The 17,282-nt window shown below is 41.4% G+C and overlaps 1 protein-coding gene across 7 annotated transcripts in view; it reads left to right on the top strand.

Annotated features, from left to right (window-relative positions):
- SCUBE1 (signal peptide, CUB domain and EGF like domain containing 1) overlaps positions 1–17,282 on the top strand; it is a 383,661-nt gene that overhangs the window by 204,756 nt on the left and 161,623 nt on the right. For 6 of the 7 annotated variants that reach the window (XM_019481708.1, XM_019481707.1, XM_019481706.2 and 3 more), the window contains one exon: positions 16,538–16,654. The exons of the other annotated variant lie outside the window; for it this stretch is intronic. In XM_019481708.1, the coding sequence (XP_019337253.1) occupies positions 16,538–16,654 (117 nt within the window). The remainder of the gene's footprint in view (positions 1–16,537; positions 16,655–17,282) is intronic. 7 annotated transcript variants of the gene reach the window in all.

The following is a 17,282-nucleotide window of genomic DNA, read 5'->3' as shown; positions in this document are numbered from 1 at the left end:
CAGAACTGTAAACCCTGTCCCAGCCTAGCAGTCTTTGGCCACGATGTCCCTAATTCTGACTAGAGCTATTTAGGAATTTTCTGTTGAAAATACTGTGGAAACCTGCTAAATTGTTAATTGGAATCATCCAGAGAGAGACTGCCATCAAAGAACAGTGAGTAGGCTAATGGCTAAGACATTCATCTAGGTAGTGGAAGACCCAAGTTCAAGACTCCTTTTCTAATGAGTTAGTTCCTGCTCACCAGGTGAATACTCTAATCACTTGGTTTTAGAATCACTCTCCAATTAAAGCTATTCTACTTTGTAAAAATAATTAAATATGTATTGGCCCAAAGAAGAGGACTACGTTTCCAGCCTTGTTGTTGGGGCATTCATCTAGGATTAGAAAATTCAGGTTCAAATTTCAGAGGGACTTGAACCTGAGTATCCCACAGACCAAGGGAATGCTGTAAAAATCAAGTGACTGAGTGTTGGGTGGTCACTCCCTTTGGCTTTTTACAAAAAAAAAAAAAAATCGAAAGCTCTTGGCTTTGGTCTATTTTAGAACATCTTCTTTGTTTTTCTCTCTAAATCAGAATTTTTTTTTTCTTCCTATATTCCTGACTTTCCTGTCCCTAGCAGCATGGAGGTTGACAGGTTATATTTTTAAGTGTTCAACTACTCTTCCAAGCTAGTTAATTTTCTGTTGCAATAAAGGCTTATCAACATTTCTGGTTTATTTTACGTCAGTATCACCTTTTTGAATACATACTTCAACTCCAGGATTTGTTATGCTCCTAGAGCTATTATTGAGCAGTTTAAAAAATAAGGCTTGAATTACTACTATCAAATGACAAATTTAAGGTCAAGGAGTACCCAATCTCAAAAGACTGAGCATCAGCTTTAATATTTCTTATTTCTTTCAATCAACAAGATACTTGTTCACATCGTTCAGGGACCAGTTGCCAAAAGTAACCTCAACTTCTGTTCTTAGCTATGTAACCAAGACTCTTGAACTCTTCAGGTCAATTTTCCTTTACTACCTTATACTTCATTTCTTTCCTCATTATCATCACTTCAGTTGATATAGTGAATTAATTGTGTGTTACTTCCTATAAACAAGTTTTCTTTTCCTCAAGCCTTGGTTGACAAGCAAGTCTCTGAACTCCTCTAGAATCCCTCCCAGTTACTAGCATCAATTCACTTTTCCATATGAAATCAGGTGACCCAGTGCCAACCTCCCCAATCATTACCTATGTTCTACATTATCTAGTAAATTTATATAAGTTCTCCCTTTAGAAAGTTTGAAATTCTTTTAAATTGTAATAAAGAAGTTCAAAAAGTTTTTATGCCCCTTATTCAGGTGGATTAGGATTCAATTAAATATTCACAAAACCCCTGTGATACACTTTATCATATCTTTAGCACTCCCTGCGCACATAAATGGGACTTTGTACGATGAAACATGCAAGGCTAAAGCATTCACATTTTCACACGGTAACATAAAATGGCTACAGGAACCTCACATCACTGTCAGATGAATAATTTTCTTGCCATCCTGAAATTGCAGCAAAGTACCAACTGAAAAGCAAGGCTAAGAGAGCAAAGATTATTAGCATTTAATCATTGTTGTCCTTGTTCTACAAGTTTTCCTTCCTATATGACATTATTATGTTTCCTGTGTATGAAGTTCATTTAGTTTCTTCTTGTTCCTGTTCATTCATATAGCTATGTGTTAGTATTTTTCCTTCACCATGCTGTTCTTCTGATTGCTGCTTCCTTGTAGTTTCAGAATTTCCATGAAAATGGAATAGTTCTATCATAACTGAAAATGTATAATCTTTCACAATTCAGTTTGACAAAAACAGCTAGTCTAAGCAGTCTCTCCATAGTGAAGAGAAATGTGATTATGATTCTTCATAGGGCCTGGTCAATAGCTACTGATTTGTAAATTGAGGGAGGGGGATGTTAGAGAAGATCAATTCAGTGGTAATAATAGTAAGGATGGCAGAACTTCTTATTCCTAGCAAAACAGATAAATACTACCCATTGCATGCAAGTAGCAGAATAACAGATTACCAGAACTCCCTTGCCTAATATCTCTTCAGGCCATGGCATATTCTGTCTATTCTGGAGTAGCAGGATAGTAGTGATATGCCGTGTATACTGCACATGTGCAGCCATGATGATTTTCTCATTGCATTCTAACAGTTCTGCCCAAGCCAGGGATCACAGATTCTAAATTGGCATGCAGCTCATGAATCAAGCTCTTTGAGATGTACTAGCTCGTTGAGATGTACTATGTCTTTTCCTTTCCTTTTCACCTAGGGAAACCCTTGTTTTTCCTTCTTTCCTTCCCTGCCATGTATTTTTTTTCAGCAATCTGTAGCAATAATATACACGTCATACTAGGGGGGTCTCCAAGAAGCCTGAAATTCAGCTGACATAAGAAGCAACGGTCATAAGTGAAGGCCCTGTCTCTCTGTCCCATTCTGCATGTCTCCCCCTATCTAAATACAAATACATTTTGGATGTCAGGAAATACTTATTTTGGGGGTGGGAGGGAGGTTCCACCTAATTTTAAGTCAAGTTCTTATGTCAGCTGAATTTCAGGCTTCTTGGAGACCTCCCCTAGTATGACGTGTATATTATTGCTACAGTTTGAATGTTTGACACCCAGCTTAAGTAGTCTTTGTTAGCTAAATGTGGTCAGAGTACTGACCTATATGCATTGTGATTGGGGGGGTGGACAAAAACTCTTACCCAGGGTAAAACATCCCAGAGTAAGAGAGAGACCTATATAAATGCAAGAGTGCATCTACTCAAAGGCCCTGTGTACTGTGTCATTGCTAGTAGGGCTGTGCAAAGCTTTGGTCCCTGATTCAATTCAGTGGAGATTCAGCCTGATTCAGTGGCTGAATCTCTGAATCCGAATCAACTCAGAGGACCCTTTAATCTCTCTGAATCAAATCAGAACCCTCCGAATCAATCTGGAGAGATTCAAAAAGGTTAGGAGATTCAGACATAGAGACCGCTTTAAATGTTTTTTCTACATAGGTAGCAGGGACTTGTGAATGCTGTGATGCTGGGGCACATGGAGTGTCCTACAGAAGTATGGGCGGCTCCCCAGCGCACTTAACAGCAGACCCAGACCCAGTCCACTTCTGGGTCCTCCTGGGAGCACACTGGGGGGCCCCACTGCACCCCCCGGCGTGGTGGGGGGGGCCCAGTGCTCTCCCCAGCCAACCCAGAAGTGAACTTGAACCACTTCCAGTCCACTTCTGGGTTCGCCGCCGAGCACTTGGAGGGCCCCCCAGCACTCCTGTGGGATGCTCCATGTGCCCCAGCATCACAGCAATCATGAGCCATGCCTGCTACCTCAAGGTATGTAGAAAAAACTTTTAAAGCTGTGTCTATGTCCAAATCGCTGATTCTCTGAATCAGCATCAAATCTTCAGATTCAGCGGAATCAAATCAAGGACAGTGATCCGAATCAACAGATCGAATCACTGCCCCTGATTCAGGCCAAATCTGAATCAAATAGGGCCCGCTTTGCACACCCCTAATTGCTAACAGTGAGGGAGGCAGGGTTTGTTTGGCACTAAGCATAGGTAGCAGCAGCGCCACAGCGGACTCAGTGGACCTAGTGACATGCCAGTATGACTCTTATTTGACTTTTGGCTTTGGTTTAGGATCAAGAAAGATGTTTTTGTTGACTTTAAAAGGTGTATCCAATTTGACCCCACCTTACATCTCTGCCTCTGTTAGCAATAACAATGTTTGAGACAGCCTTTTTTCTCTACTCCCTTAAGTTTCATAAATTCATTTTTGGCCACTGAAAACAGGGACCAATAGCACTGAACTGAGCAAGGCATGCTGCTGGCTGGTACACTGCCTGTGTCCCCTGCATAATTGTTCCAGTACCCCAACACTGCATTATCAGCTATGTAACTGTCATTCTTTCCTTTGAAAGACTACCCATTAGGATGAATATTTAGGAGGAGAAGGATTAAAATAAACAAAGAAAACCCACTGTCACTTGTAACCTAGCCATGCTTTGATTTCACACTTTAGCCTTCTATAGCAAATAACTTCCATTTTAAATTTTTGTCTTGGAAACCTGTTTTCGTTTTTTAAGTTACATATGGCTTAATTCCAAAATCACTTTCGTAATCCAAATTACCAGTGCCAACAAAATGGGGTTTAGGTGCTACAATAGTACAGATAAGGAAACTTTTAGGAATTCTTTATGTTAAAAAGTCCATTTTTCTTGTCGCGAAACCCCACCTCACATAGCTCTTTTTAAATTTAAATATATTTAAATAATGCCTCTTTTCTACAAAAAAAAAAAAAAGCATTCTTAATTTCAAATGTTACCCACTCACATACACCATTCCCAGACCACAACTGCAGTTCTGCTTATTGGCCCATGGCAAGGTACTTTTGCCTGATATAAATCTACTGAGAATCAAGGCAGGGAGTAAAGAATATAACGAGGAAGGAGGAGGCAGTACTGTGACAGCCATCAAGTGCCATGTACGTATATTACCATTGCATTTCTCTGCCTACTTTTGTTTAAACTGCCCATGCATTTGGCTCATTTCAGACAGCTTTAATTTTCTTTCACTTGGGAATAATTTTTCTCACAAACACACCATCATTATGATCTCCATTTTACACAGGATAAGGTACAGACATTTCATTTAAGAGCAAATGCTTATTTTAATGTGACTAGATCTATCATGCAGGCTATACTTCTGAACCTTTAATTTATTAAGCATAAGAAGACAATCCTTTTCACTGCAAAGTTCTGTGTTTCAAAAGGAGTATTTCAGAAATCTTGTACAAAATTGAGGCCAAGTAGAGCATGACACAGGATTCGACTCAGAATACTATTAGCCAAGTTTTGGACTTTGCAACAGCTCTTTTGTAGTGCTGGAACAATGCTATTTATGGGTGTCCTAAATAAACAGTTAAGGATTTCCTCCAACCTAAGAAAGTCTTCAGCTGGCTTTATTTCAGGCCTTCTTGGCTCTCCCAGTCTGGGACATGTTTTGCGGGCAAAGCTGGAGTGCACTGTTAGCATGACGACACTTGGGCAATGGCTATCTCCTGGTAGAGGGTCCCCTAAAGTATCAGCTTGCTCCAACTTGCACTGAAGTCCCTGTCAGGTAAACCAGTCAAGTATGGAAACTGGCCAAGATCCACCTTTGCTTACTTTTCTCACTCGCAGTGAGTTGTCCTTTGATACAGGTGTGTATATAGCCCTGTACATTTTCACACATGTACACACACACACACACAAGCCTAAGTAGTTTTGCTCCTAACTGGTTTTGAGAATTTAGGGAAAAAAACATTTTTTCTAAGGGAGTCCTATTCATCTGTGTTAGCAAACATGAGAGTAGTCTATTCAATTTTGGACTTTCCTATAGCTGTCTTTAATAAACATTTATATATAAATTGTCTTTGTAGAGAAAAGCTACAGATATCAGTTATGCCTAAAAGATAAGCTTTCCTTAAGCTCAAAAAATATTAAAGCAATCAACATTTCTTACTTGTAGAGGTGCCTCCTCTTTGTGGCGTGGACAAATGGCCTATATTTCTCACCAAACTCATACAAGGCAGTTTCTGTGGACAGCCCTCTTCAGGATGTGGGTAGGCAAGCTGTCTCCTTTGTTGACCAATTCACCAACCTCTATCTGGCCACTTCCCATAAGCAAAAATTCCAACAGAGTTATTCCCTCTGGACTCTCTAAAATCTAAGGGTATGGTTTGCACCATTAAAGCAGGGAGGATCAACTATAGAACGTACCCTCTAAAATGTTGCAGAATGTGATGTTTACTCTTGTTCTAGAACTTTCCAGCTGTCTCATAGAAGGTAACAGAGAAATATAAAACGGCTGTGGAATTCCACATATTTGTTTAAGAGTCCTCTGAAATTACATAGCCTTTGAAATTCTATAGGATTTTAAGAATAATTTCTATCATACCCTCCATCCTTTTTACCTAATTTCTATTCCTTTAATCCTCATTAAATTCTTTAGAACTTTAGAGTTGGTTTGCATTCCCTTGAGCTTCATATTACAGATCCTTCCCTCAAAACCAGACACTAATTATAGCCAAAGTGAGAAAATATAGCATTGACTATATCCTTTGCATTACAAAGATCTCTCACATGAATTCAATATTGTTTGTTTCAGGTGATGTCTTTATAGCACAGAAGCAGCTGCCAGCCTTTAGAAACCTGATCAATCACATCACACTCAAGACTCCTCAAGTATCACTTTGCAAAACTGTGCATATACCCAGGACTACTCTTGTCATGTCCATACATTACTACAGATATCCCTTATTTCACTATAAACACACATAAATTACTATAAACACTTTGTCCACTGCACAAAGTCTTGAAACACAATAAAACCATTGACAAAGTTTGTAATAAGGACTTTGGGGGTGATGAAAAAAAATGATGAGATTGTACTATTAGAGGTTTACTTTTACTAGCTAGCTTTCCTTTTTCTTCCATTTAATATTTACATGATGGAAATGTCTATATATATATATATATATATATATATATATATATATATATATATATATATATATATATATATAGGTAAATTAAGGCATAATACAGAACAGCTCTTCAAAGTATTCCCACTGGTTAAGAATGACTTTGAGGCATACACATGCTTGAAAGTCACTCTTGCAGAATCATTATTGGTATTTCTGCTGTGTAACAAGCATTAGATATTTTTTTTATCTAGATAGGGAGCACTTCAGGTATATTATGAGGCTACTTATTTGAAAGCAGTTGGGGTACATTTAAAAAAAACAAGACACATGAATTCAGCGGCAGGTTTCCAGCACAAAAGACCTTTCAGTGGAAGGAGAATTTTCTTCTCTTAGTCCTGCCATATAACTGCCCGTATACCTGAACTCCTGTTCAGCTGAAGCAATGAAAAAACCCCCAGTCTGACGGCAAATGCTGTTCTCAGCTGAACTTGGTGCTGAAGTATTCCATTTCTTTGTTCTAGCTTCTTTTAACTGCTCTTCATTGCACTGTCACAACCCATTTTTAATACATGATTATACCCTGAAAAGTGACAGCACAAATTGGCTTCATCTGTGATGACATGCTTTGGAACACAGCCCTTTATAGACAATTCTTCAGGGTCCACCGAGTCAGGGTCCATTGTTAAAGGCAAGAGCTAAACTCATCCCTAAATTAATTTCATTAACTTCAATAATGAAGTTACTGAAACATTACATTACGTTAACTTCAGTTACAGGCCATGTGCAGACATTCAGTTTCTCCTGGGAGAGTTGCTGTTCTTCCACTAGAAACCATGAGTTCTCTCAGTTGGCTGCTCCAAGAGAATAATAACCCAGGAAAAACCACAGTTAAATGGCTTCTAAGAGAGTTTCTCCTAGAAATGAGAACTTATATACATGTATCTTCTGAGAGAAGCTGCGGCACAGTCTTTCAAAATCTGTGTGTTTTGCTCCCAGCCCCCTCCCAGTGTTCACGTCCTACACGTGCAAATAATGTGAGATCAGTTTACTGTAGAGTAAATTTCTCTAAACTGATCCAGGCAGGGGTCTAGACATAAAGGGTCCCAGAAGCAGATTTGCTGCTCATGGCACCAGCCCCCTGCAGCAGCTATGGGGAGCTCTAGGCTCCCCCTGGGTGCTAGCCCAGGGGCTGGCAGGAAGCATGGGGCCAGAAGACAGCTTTCTTCTGGAGGGGGCTGGGACATTTCTCCCTGCCCTGGGAGGCTGCTTGCTACTAGGGCGGGCTCCACCACTGGACCCGTGGGAGGAACAATGTCCCCCTGCTCCAGCAGGAGGGAGCTCCTGGCCCCAGCTCCCCAGTCAGGGGCAGGGGACTCAGAAAGAGCTGCGGGGTGGGGGGGCAGGTCCACCCCTGGAGCTCTTTCCAAGTTCCGCACCTCAATCATCCAATCAGGGCACAGAGCCAGGACCTGCTTCTGACCATGACAGTTCCCAAACCCTGCTCTGCAATTGTGGGGCAGGGGGTGGAGAGCCTGCTCACTTCCCAGCTCTACAATGGCAGAGCTGGACAGGGAAAAGGCTCTCCAGACCCCACCAGCAGGGAGCTCCCAGCCCCAGGTCCATGGTTGGGGAGCAGGGGCTGGGAGATCTTCATCTCCCAGCACCAGCTCTGTGGTTGCAGGACATAAGCTTGGAGATCCTTCTCTCCCAGTGCCAGCTCCATGACCACAAATCTGGCACTGGAAGAGAAGGATCTCACAGCCCCAGGCCTGCAACCATGGAGCTGGCACTGGGAGATAAAGATCTCCCAGCTTAGGTCCCACAACCAAAGATAAGGATCTCCCAGCCTGGGTCCCACCACCATGGGACTCAGGCTGGGAGATAAGGATCTCCCAGCTCTAACCCCATGATTGTGGTGTGGAGTCTGGGAGCTCCCTGCTGCCAGGGCAGGAGGACATTGTCCCTGTGTCCCAGCAGTAGGCAACTCCCAGGGGCAAGGAGGAATCCGCCGCTCCCTGCTGCCCAGCTGAGTGGGAGTACACTTACTCCTAGTCAGGGGTCTATGCGTGTGCTACTGTGCAGTTACTAGTCTTGAGTAAATTTGCTACTTGCATTTGCAGGTAGCAAATTTACTTGCAATTAGAGCCGATTACTGTGCAGTAAGCATCTGCACATGTAGATGCAGATGCTTACTGCACCGTTATTAGCTCTACTGTGTAGTAAAGCATATCATGTAGACATGCCCTGTGTGTCACTCTACCTGGACTCTACTGCTACACCCAGGCAGGCAGACCCTTCACAATCTCCTCATTGTGCTGCAGGGAGACATAGCCTGCAAGACAGTCTGAGTCTGCCAATCAGGGGTACCCTGTGCAGGCCTGTCATCTGTTGCCAGGCAGATTGGGACCCTGCAGAGCAGGCACAGATGTGTGCGCAGGAGTCCACTGGCTGCACAGTGGCTCAGCAATGAAACATTTGTCCAAGAGTCTCTGGATAAGTTTTTCTACCAAGTAAATGAACCCAGGAGAATTCTCCCAGATCATTTGAATGTGTGTACACAGGCATAGAAAGAATTAATTTTATCCAGAGAATTCAGTTAGGACAATTTGTCAAGGATTGCCCATGGGATCTCATTACTTCTTCATTTAAAAAATGAAGAATATCCCTATAAATTCGGACCTTACTAAATCGTTGCAGAAGTACGCTGCACAATGGCTCCTTTAATTTTGCTCTTTTTGCTGTGTGACCCTCCTGCTGCTGATTGGCCAAGGGGCCCTAGTGGCATTGCCACTTGCTGCTGATCATCTGGGAGGCAAAAAAGGCCATTTTAAATATGCTGTGGTTTTTGCCTCCTACTGGTGATTGGCCAAGGGGCCCCCACAACACCGCTACATGCCACTGATTGGCCAGGCAGGTGGCAAAAACAGAAAAATTAAAGAAGCTGCTGCTCTGCACATTTCTGCTATGATTTACCTATGTCTCTACCTGTAAATCAAACATCATGAAGTATGTAAATACTATTTTGATGCAAAATGCTGAAATCATTGGAAATGTAAACTAGGGATGAATTTGGCCCAATCTGTTAAATCTCAAATTCTACAGAAATTAGCCATCAAATCATGTGTGATGTTTATGTAGATAGAAAATAAATGTATTTAAATAATAAATGTGTTTAAAAAAGGAACAAGGGAGAAGGTCTTCTGGTTCTATTCATAGCTCTAGTTTTACTATTTGACTTTGGGCTTATTCTTTCTGGCATGGGTTTTCAGGGAGTTATAAATCCAGCTCTCATTGATTTTAATATTAATTGTGCATCTAATTGTCTAAGGCACCTTTGAAATTCCCACTCTGTGGGCTTTTCTATTTTGCAAATTAGGCTTCTAAAAGGAAGCTACCTTCCTACTTAATCACAGAGCAACTATATAGTTGCAGTTCCTCAGTAAGAGAGTGTTTGTCCACATGCTGTTAATTTGAACTAGGCTTACTGTGCAGTAAAAATACTGTACAGTAAGCCTACCCAGGAGATGTCTACATGTGCTCCCACTTGGGAGCAGATTTGCACCCACCTTGCTCTGCCTTCCTGCAGCAACCAGGTGGAGCTCCAGCTGGTCCCCATGTGCATAGGGCCAGGAGCATGAGGCTGGTCCCCACGCAGATAGGGCTAGGAGAGCTCTGCTACCTGCATACATGGGGGAACAGGAGGTACAGCTGCTGCTGCAGAGCTCTCCTGCCCCATGCACATGGGAACAAGTCCTGTGCCCAGCAGGGCTTCCCTGCACAGCCCAGAGGTGACCACGAACTGTCCCACTTCTGAGCAGGTCCCAGCCAGTTTTGGGCTGAGTGGAGATTTTCTCACCCAGCCTGGAGCTGGCCCAGAACTGTCCCACTTCTGGGCTAGGCAGGGAAGCAGGGAGTTCCCAAGTCCTGGCACTTCTCAGCTCCCAGCTCCTAGGGGCAGCTGAGTAGTGCCAGAACTAGGGGAGTTCCCCATCATCTGTGGCCCCCTAGTGTAGGAGCTGACCAGGAGGAAATTTGCCCCCTGGCCAGCATCTAGACATGCAGTACTGTGCAGTATCTACTGTGCAGTTACTTTGCTACCTGTATTTACTGGTAGTAACTAACTGCACAGTAGGAGTGGCCCAAATCAGGAGCAGTGATTCGATTCATTGATTCAGATCACTGTTCCTGATTCGATTTGGCCGAATCCAAATCTGAAGATTTGATGCTGAGTCAGAGAATCAGTGATTCAGACATAGACGCAGCATTAAAAGTTTTTTCTACATACCTTGAAGTAGCATGTTCAGCTTGTAAATGCTGCAATGCTGGGGCACATGGAGCATTCCACAGCAGGAGGGATGGGGGCCCTTCATGTGCTCAGCGGCGAACCCAGAAATAGACCAGAAGTACTTCCAGTCCACTTTCAGGTCTGCTGGAGAGCGTGCTGGGGGGACCTCCTGTGCCTTCCTGGCTTGGCAATCAGCCACATGGAGACCCCAGGTGCCCCCCCCAGACCCTGGAGGCACCAGTCACTGAGCCTTGGGGATGCAGGGGGGGCCCCCAGCATGCTCCCCAGTGGACCCAGAAGTGGACTGGAATTGCTTCTGTTCCACTTCCAGGTCTGCTGCCAAGCGTGCTGGGGAGGCCCCCCTCCACCCCCCACCCCCCCCACTACTGTGGCATATTCCATGTGCCCCAGCATCGCAGCATTCACAAATGTGTGGTGCTACCTAGAACTCTGTAGAAAAAACATTTAAAGCTGTCTCTGTCTGAATCTCCGAATCTTCCGAATCTCTCCGAATCAATTCAAAGGGTTCCAATTTGATGTGAAGAGATTAAAGGGTCCTCTGATTTGATTCGGATTCAAAGATTCAGCCACCAACTTGGGCCGAATCTTTGACGAATCAAATCAGGGACCGAAGCTTCGCACAGCCCTACTGCACAGTAGACTAATTTACTTTGCAGTAAATGTGTGCATATGTAGATGGTGACGCTTTACTGCACAGTAGATTTCATAGATTTCATAGACATTAGGGCTGGAAGGGACCTCGGAAGATCATCGAGTCCAGCCCCCTGCCCAAAGGGCAGGAAGTCAGCTGCGGTCACAGGATCCCAGCAAGATGAGCATCCAGTTTGCTCTTGAAGGTGTTCAATGTAGGCGCTTGAACCACCTCCGGTGGCAGGCTGTTCCAGACCTTGGGGGCTCGGACAGTAAAGAAATTCTTCCTTATGTCCAGCCTGAAACGGTCTTGTAGTAGTTTGTGACCATTCGACCTAGTCGTCATCCCTTGGGGCGCTCTGGTGAACAAACGTTCCCCCAGATACTGGTGGTCACCCCTGATCAACTTACAGGTGGCCATCAGATCACCCCTGAGCCTGCGCTTTTCCAGGCTAAAGAGCCCCAGGGCTCTCAGCCTGTCATCGTAGGGTCTGCTTCCCTGACCTCTGATCATGCACGTGGCTCTTCTCTGGACTCTCTCAAGCTTCTCCACATACTCTATTGTACAGTAAAGCGTCTCATGTAGACACGCTGACAGTCAGTCATTGTGGAGCTTTTTGTCTGAAGCTCTACAAACTTCCAATTAAACTGGCTCCCCTAGCTTGTGATCTGGTTTCTGATGAGGATAAACCTGATGTTCTAGAATCTGAGTAGCCCACAACCTATGGCTTTGATCCCTCTGCAATTTAGTTCACTTCAAGGAAGAACCTTGGTATACTTAGTTGTTATCAGTCCCTCTCAGTTAAAGGAGATGCCTGTTCTTAGCTATGCAGAAGTTTTCCTATTTCTTTCTCTTTACATGGGAGAATTTTTCAATGAACACCCACAGCAGCAAGCATAGCTAGAAAACAAGCAAGGCACCAGCCCCAGGTGCTGACTTGGAGGAAACATAAATTTGGCAGCTGCTACTGCTGCCATTGCCAGCCCAGCTGCTGCCACTGCCCAGGGCATAAAAACTGCTAGTTACAGTCCTGAACCATAGGTCTGCCCCTCTTGAAGGATTAAGAAGTCAATGGTTATTCAAGTCCAAGGCTAGTTGGCACTAGCATATCCTGAGATTTCACCTGAAACTATGTATGTAAAGGTCACAATCTCCTCTGATTCTAGCTTAAATTGGCCATTTTTTATTATGTTGGGCCTCTCAGCTACCCCTGCATTAACTTAATATGTTTATAACTCCCCAAATAACATCTTGCAGACTGTTTGTGGACTGGTAAGGAACATGGACCAGCTTTGTCTTTTCTAGAGGAAATTTTTAATATTTTGGCCCCATGTATTATTTCTTAAAGTAATTGGAGGTGTGGGTCTTATAACAATCATTTCAATATTTTTACATAGGGTAGACACACAATGTGTATTGAATTGCATTTTTCTATTGTCTGCCTTCTAAAGATTCTTATAAACCAATATCTTCCCTGAGTTTTGCTTAAGAAAAGACTATATTATTTCCCCAAAGTGCCATAAATAAATATTTACCCTCATAATATACTGTCATAACACCCATATATGTTGTTCTCCATGGGGGACTAGTTCTGAGTTTTTCTGGGGGCAGGCAATAAATGATTTATGTAGAAGTTCTGTCTTCACCTTAGAAGAAAGAGGTCCTTATGATTTGCATCATAATTTTTCCAGTAGATTACACAAATGCTTCCTAATTTGGGTGTTCCCTAGAAGTCCTCACTTAAATGGGTGCAAGGTTCATGCCCTCCCTTCTTGGCAGCATAAAAGGCACAACAGCAAAACATAAGCAAATACACTTTGAAAAAGTTGATGGCAGTGGCTATGGTGAGGTAATCAAAAGTAGGGACAACAGCAGCTGTAAATGCTGATATGCTCAGCCACACCCAACCTGCAAAGCTCTACCTATGGCCAAGATGTAAGGTTCTATCCCAGATTCTAAACTGTTCACTGCACCTTCCTACAGACCATAAAATGCAGGTTTGGGACCAAGGATTTAACTCTACCCTTTATCTGGACCCAGATTTGAGCCTGGATTTCACATTGGTTCAAACTGATCTAGCATCCTCAGCTTTGAAAGTGTTGGGGTCAGGTATCAGGAATTATCTGATCTGCTTGTGGCGAGTTTAAAAGTTTGGTTATGATCTTAAATAGTTCTATTCCATACAACTTTTAATGTCCCCACCTAGTCCCTCCTGACTTTGCACACTGGCCTTATGGTACCTAATTTTTTCTCGTGCTGTGTATTTGGAAGAATCTCCTGTTATGTATGTTGTCATAGGTATTGTCACCCCCTCCATTCTTATCCTGAGTTTTCATCCTGTTAAAGTTTGCCATTTATGAAAACCAGGCTCACCATAGAAGCTGAAGGGTATTGTCTTCTTGCTTTATTTTACTCCATCTCTGACAATAAGAAAAGCTTGCTTGATTTGTTCTATTTATACATTGAAATAACTCTTGTTCACTGACTGACCCTTACCCTATAGATCCAGTCATCCATGCCATGGAGGAAAAAAATCTTTGTTGTGCCTATTCATTTTCATTGGCTGTCATCCAGAAAGCAGAAATATTACTGCTTAAATAATGTTCATCTGTTGCTGAAGAACTGCAATAAAGGGCTCTTCAAGCATCATAGTTAATCTGTTAACATAAGATTTACAATTCATTGCCATGCCAAATGTATCTTTAGCACGTTTTCATGTTTTCTAACATTAACTATTTGCCCCTGACAAATCATTCTGCCTTTAAATTGCTAGTTAATGCAATAAACTGGCTAAAATGAGGTAAAAAATTTCAATTACCCAATTCTTCCCCCCGCCCCACAGCCACCCCCCACTCACAATTAAAGTTATTTGATAGTTGGTCCTCTGAAAGGATACATAAGGTGAGCAGTTACACCCATAAGAAAATCTTCCAGTCAAATAGAAAAATGATCATCAGAACCTGTATTACCTAAACCATTAGGAACGTAACCTTCAGATATTTGTTCATGTACCTAATCTTTACTCATGCAAAAAGTCCCCTTGGTTTTTAACTACCTGTAGGTGAGAATCAGTAGCTGACTGATAAGAAATGGTAGCATCCAAGTTTTTGCTTAGAGATAAGTCTGTTCATCAAATGTGCTCTTTCTAGCTATTACATGTGTCTACTTCTGGCAGTATTCATATCGATGAATTACACATACATCATGTGTGTGTGTGTGTGTGTGTATATATATATATATATATATATATATATATATATATATATATATATATATATATGTGTGTGTGTATAAATATGCAAATATTTAAGTGTATGTGCATAAATATAAGTATGCACGTATATATAATGTAACATTTGTATGTATTGTGATTTAATAAATTCACAATTGTTTGTGATTTTATAAATTCTATTCTGTTCTATTCTGTTTTCCCCTATTCTCCATCCCCTGGCTTTCTCTATGCACATAAATGCCAGAAGTACATTCTAAAACTATATATAGTTTTGTGCCAATAAAAAAAAGTCTAAAAGAAATTCTTCAGGTCTTTAAGCCATGGTGTCCCTCTGAGAGCCAATGAAGGAAAGAAGTGACTGACTGCCTCCAAAGCAAAAAAAAAAAAAAAAAGAGCCCTGAATGCTTATCAATTTAGAGATAAAATGTGTTATATTCCATGTAATATTTTGATAAACATACTGGGCTAAGAATATTGAGCACTAGTCAGTCCTGTTTGTTATTGCCAGGCCCTAACTGCAAAGTCCAGTTGTAATGCACACTGAATATGCAGCAATAGGAGCCTGTAAATTGAAACAAGCACTAACAATTCTTCTTTGGGAAAAGCCATGAGGAAGTGAAATGGGAAGAACAATGCAAATTTTACTATTTTATGTTTCATATGAACCTTGCTGGAGAAACTGAGAAAGAGATTATTAAGAGGTCTGTGGAATATTTCCTAGGGATTTTAAAGTAGCTGTAAACAGAATAACCAGTTATCTATGTTCCATATGGTTGGTGGTTACCTCTGTCTGCAATTTCAGATATATGTTGGTCTGAACAATGTGTTTAAAATTGGCATCTGTAGATCCACTTTATTCTGTGGATCAAAGGAAAGTTAATAATTTTTCTTGCCTTTTATCTGTTTCAAGAATGTGTGTAGGTTTTTTTGTATGTATATGAAAATATAATAGCAATTTATTACTTTTTCAATGAAGTTGGAAGGAGTTTTTGGGGGTTTTTTTTCTTTTGGTTGGTTATGATCTTTTTGTTTTGTTTAGCGTTGTTCTGTTTTGTTTTAAGGACTGGTACCTAAGTCATTGCCTACTATTGTAAAAGCAAAAAAAGTATTGCAGCTTTGTATTGCCTCTGTTTGCCCAGTCATCACTCTACATGATACAAGCACTGGGAAATTTCAATGACACAGCTTGCAATGGGTTCAGTGACCTCAACTATGCCCTTCCACCCACTCCAAACTCCTTTCAATGTGCAAAAAGCTTTAAGTGGACAAAACCCAGATGCTTGTAGTTCAGTAAGAACAGATTGGGCATGTAGATTCTTGTCAAAGTGATGTATGTAGTTCGTTTTCCATTAACTCTTTCATAACTAAGTATTTCAAATGCTCATTTCCAGGTTGAGTATTATACTTAATTTTCCATTGCTTTATAAAGTTCATTAGAACATCAGAACCAATTTTTTAACAAACCTTAAAACATGGCTAGAAGTTACCTGATCTAAAACAGACAGAGACCTTGGTTCTGTTTTAAAAGACAACTGCTTAGTTTTGTTTTTAAACCTGGTCTTTTCATATTTAATAATTCATCCTTTTGTCTTCAAGAAGCACTGACCAAATATCAAGAAGCACTGACCAAATATAATTGATATAGACTTCCTCTTTGCACAGAGTGTAAGAGGATAGATTATGAAAGCTCACCAGTTAAAGAAGGATATAGCCCCTGATGAGCATAAGAGCTTTGCTTATGTTGGTTTGTTGACATCTGGATTGCTTATGTAATTTTGTATTGTTGCACCAAACAGTTGATGTGCCCCACCCCAAAAGTTTTGTTATGCTATCTTTCTCCCTCTCTCTGCCTTTCTCTTTCATTCTCCAGAAACATGTGCTGTCAATAATGGAGGTTGTGACCGTACTTGCAAGGATACAGCGACAGGGGTACGTTGCAGTTGTCCAGTTGGATTTACCTTGCAGCCTGATGGAAAAACATGCAAAGGTCAGCTTCTGTTTGCTTTGCAATGTATCATTTGCCTTCAGCAGTTTCAGTGTTAGATGTAAATATTCAATACATAATCCATAAATAGAGCTAGAGCAACTTACTGGGGCATAGATATTAAAATTGAAATTGTTAGCTTTCTATTTCACGAGCAGTAATGGGTCATCATCCATTTAAATAATTTTTATTGTTAAGAAAGTAGATTCTTCAAAATGTCCAGCAATTTCAGGAACCCAACTAAGGGCACCATGAAGAGCCTTGGTTTTCACTGAGTACTTTCAGAAAATTAGGCTTCTTTAAGATAGCTGAAATTTTCTGCCCAGTTAGTGAGGCTCTCAAATCTGCTAGTCCTAGAAATCTTGACCAGAACATTTACTTACACACACACACACACACACACACACATTATCACTTCCAAAACAATAAATGAGGGAGAAGGATTTAGAACAAATAAATAAAACATACTGACAGCTTCAGTATGTAACAGTACAATAAAAAATTCATGAACAGACCAGTTTGTTGCACCCCTCCCCTTCAAAAAAGGTAGAGTGGCCAATTACAATAAAAAATTGCATTGTACTAACTTACTGAGCTACATTCTGTAAGTATTATGCAGCTTTAATTGCTC

This window comes from Alligator mississippiensis, chromosome 4, assembly GCF_030867095.1.
Source record: "Alligator mississippiensis isolate rAllMis1 chromosome 4, rAllMis1, whole genome shotgun sequence".
In the NCBI taxonomy this organism is placed as follows: domain Eukaryota; kingdom Metazoa; phylum Chordata; order Crocodylia; family Alligatoridae; genus Alligator; species Alligator mississippiensis.
Note: the sequence above shows the minus strand (reverse complement) of the source record. Positions and strands in the feature narration are given on the sequence as shown.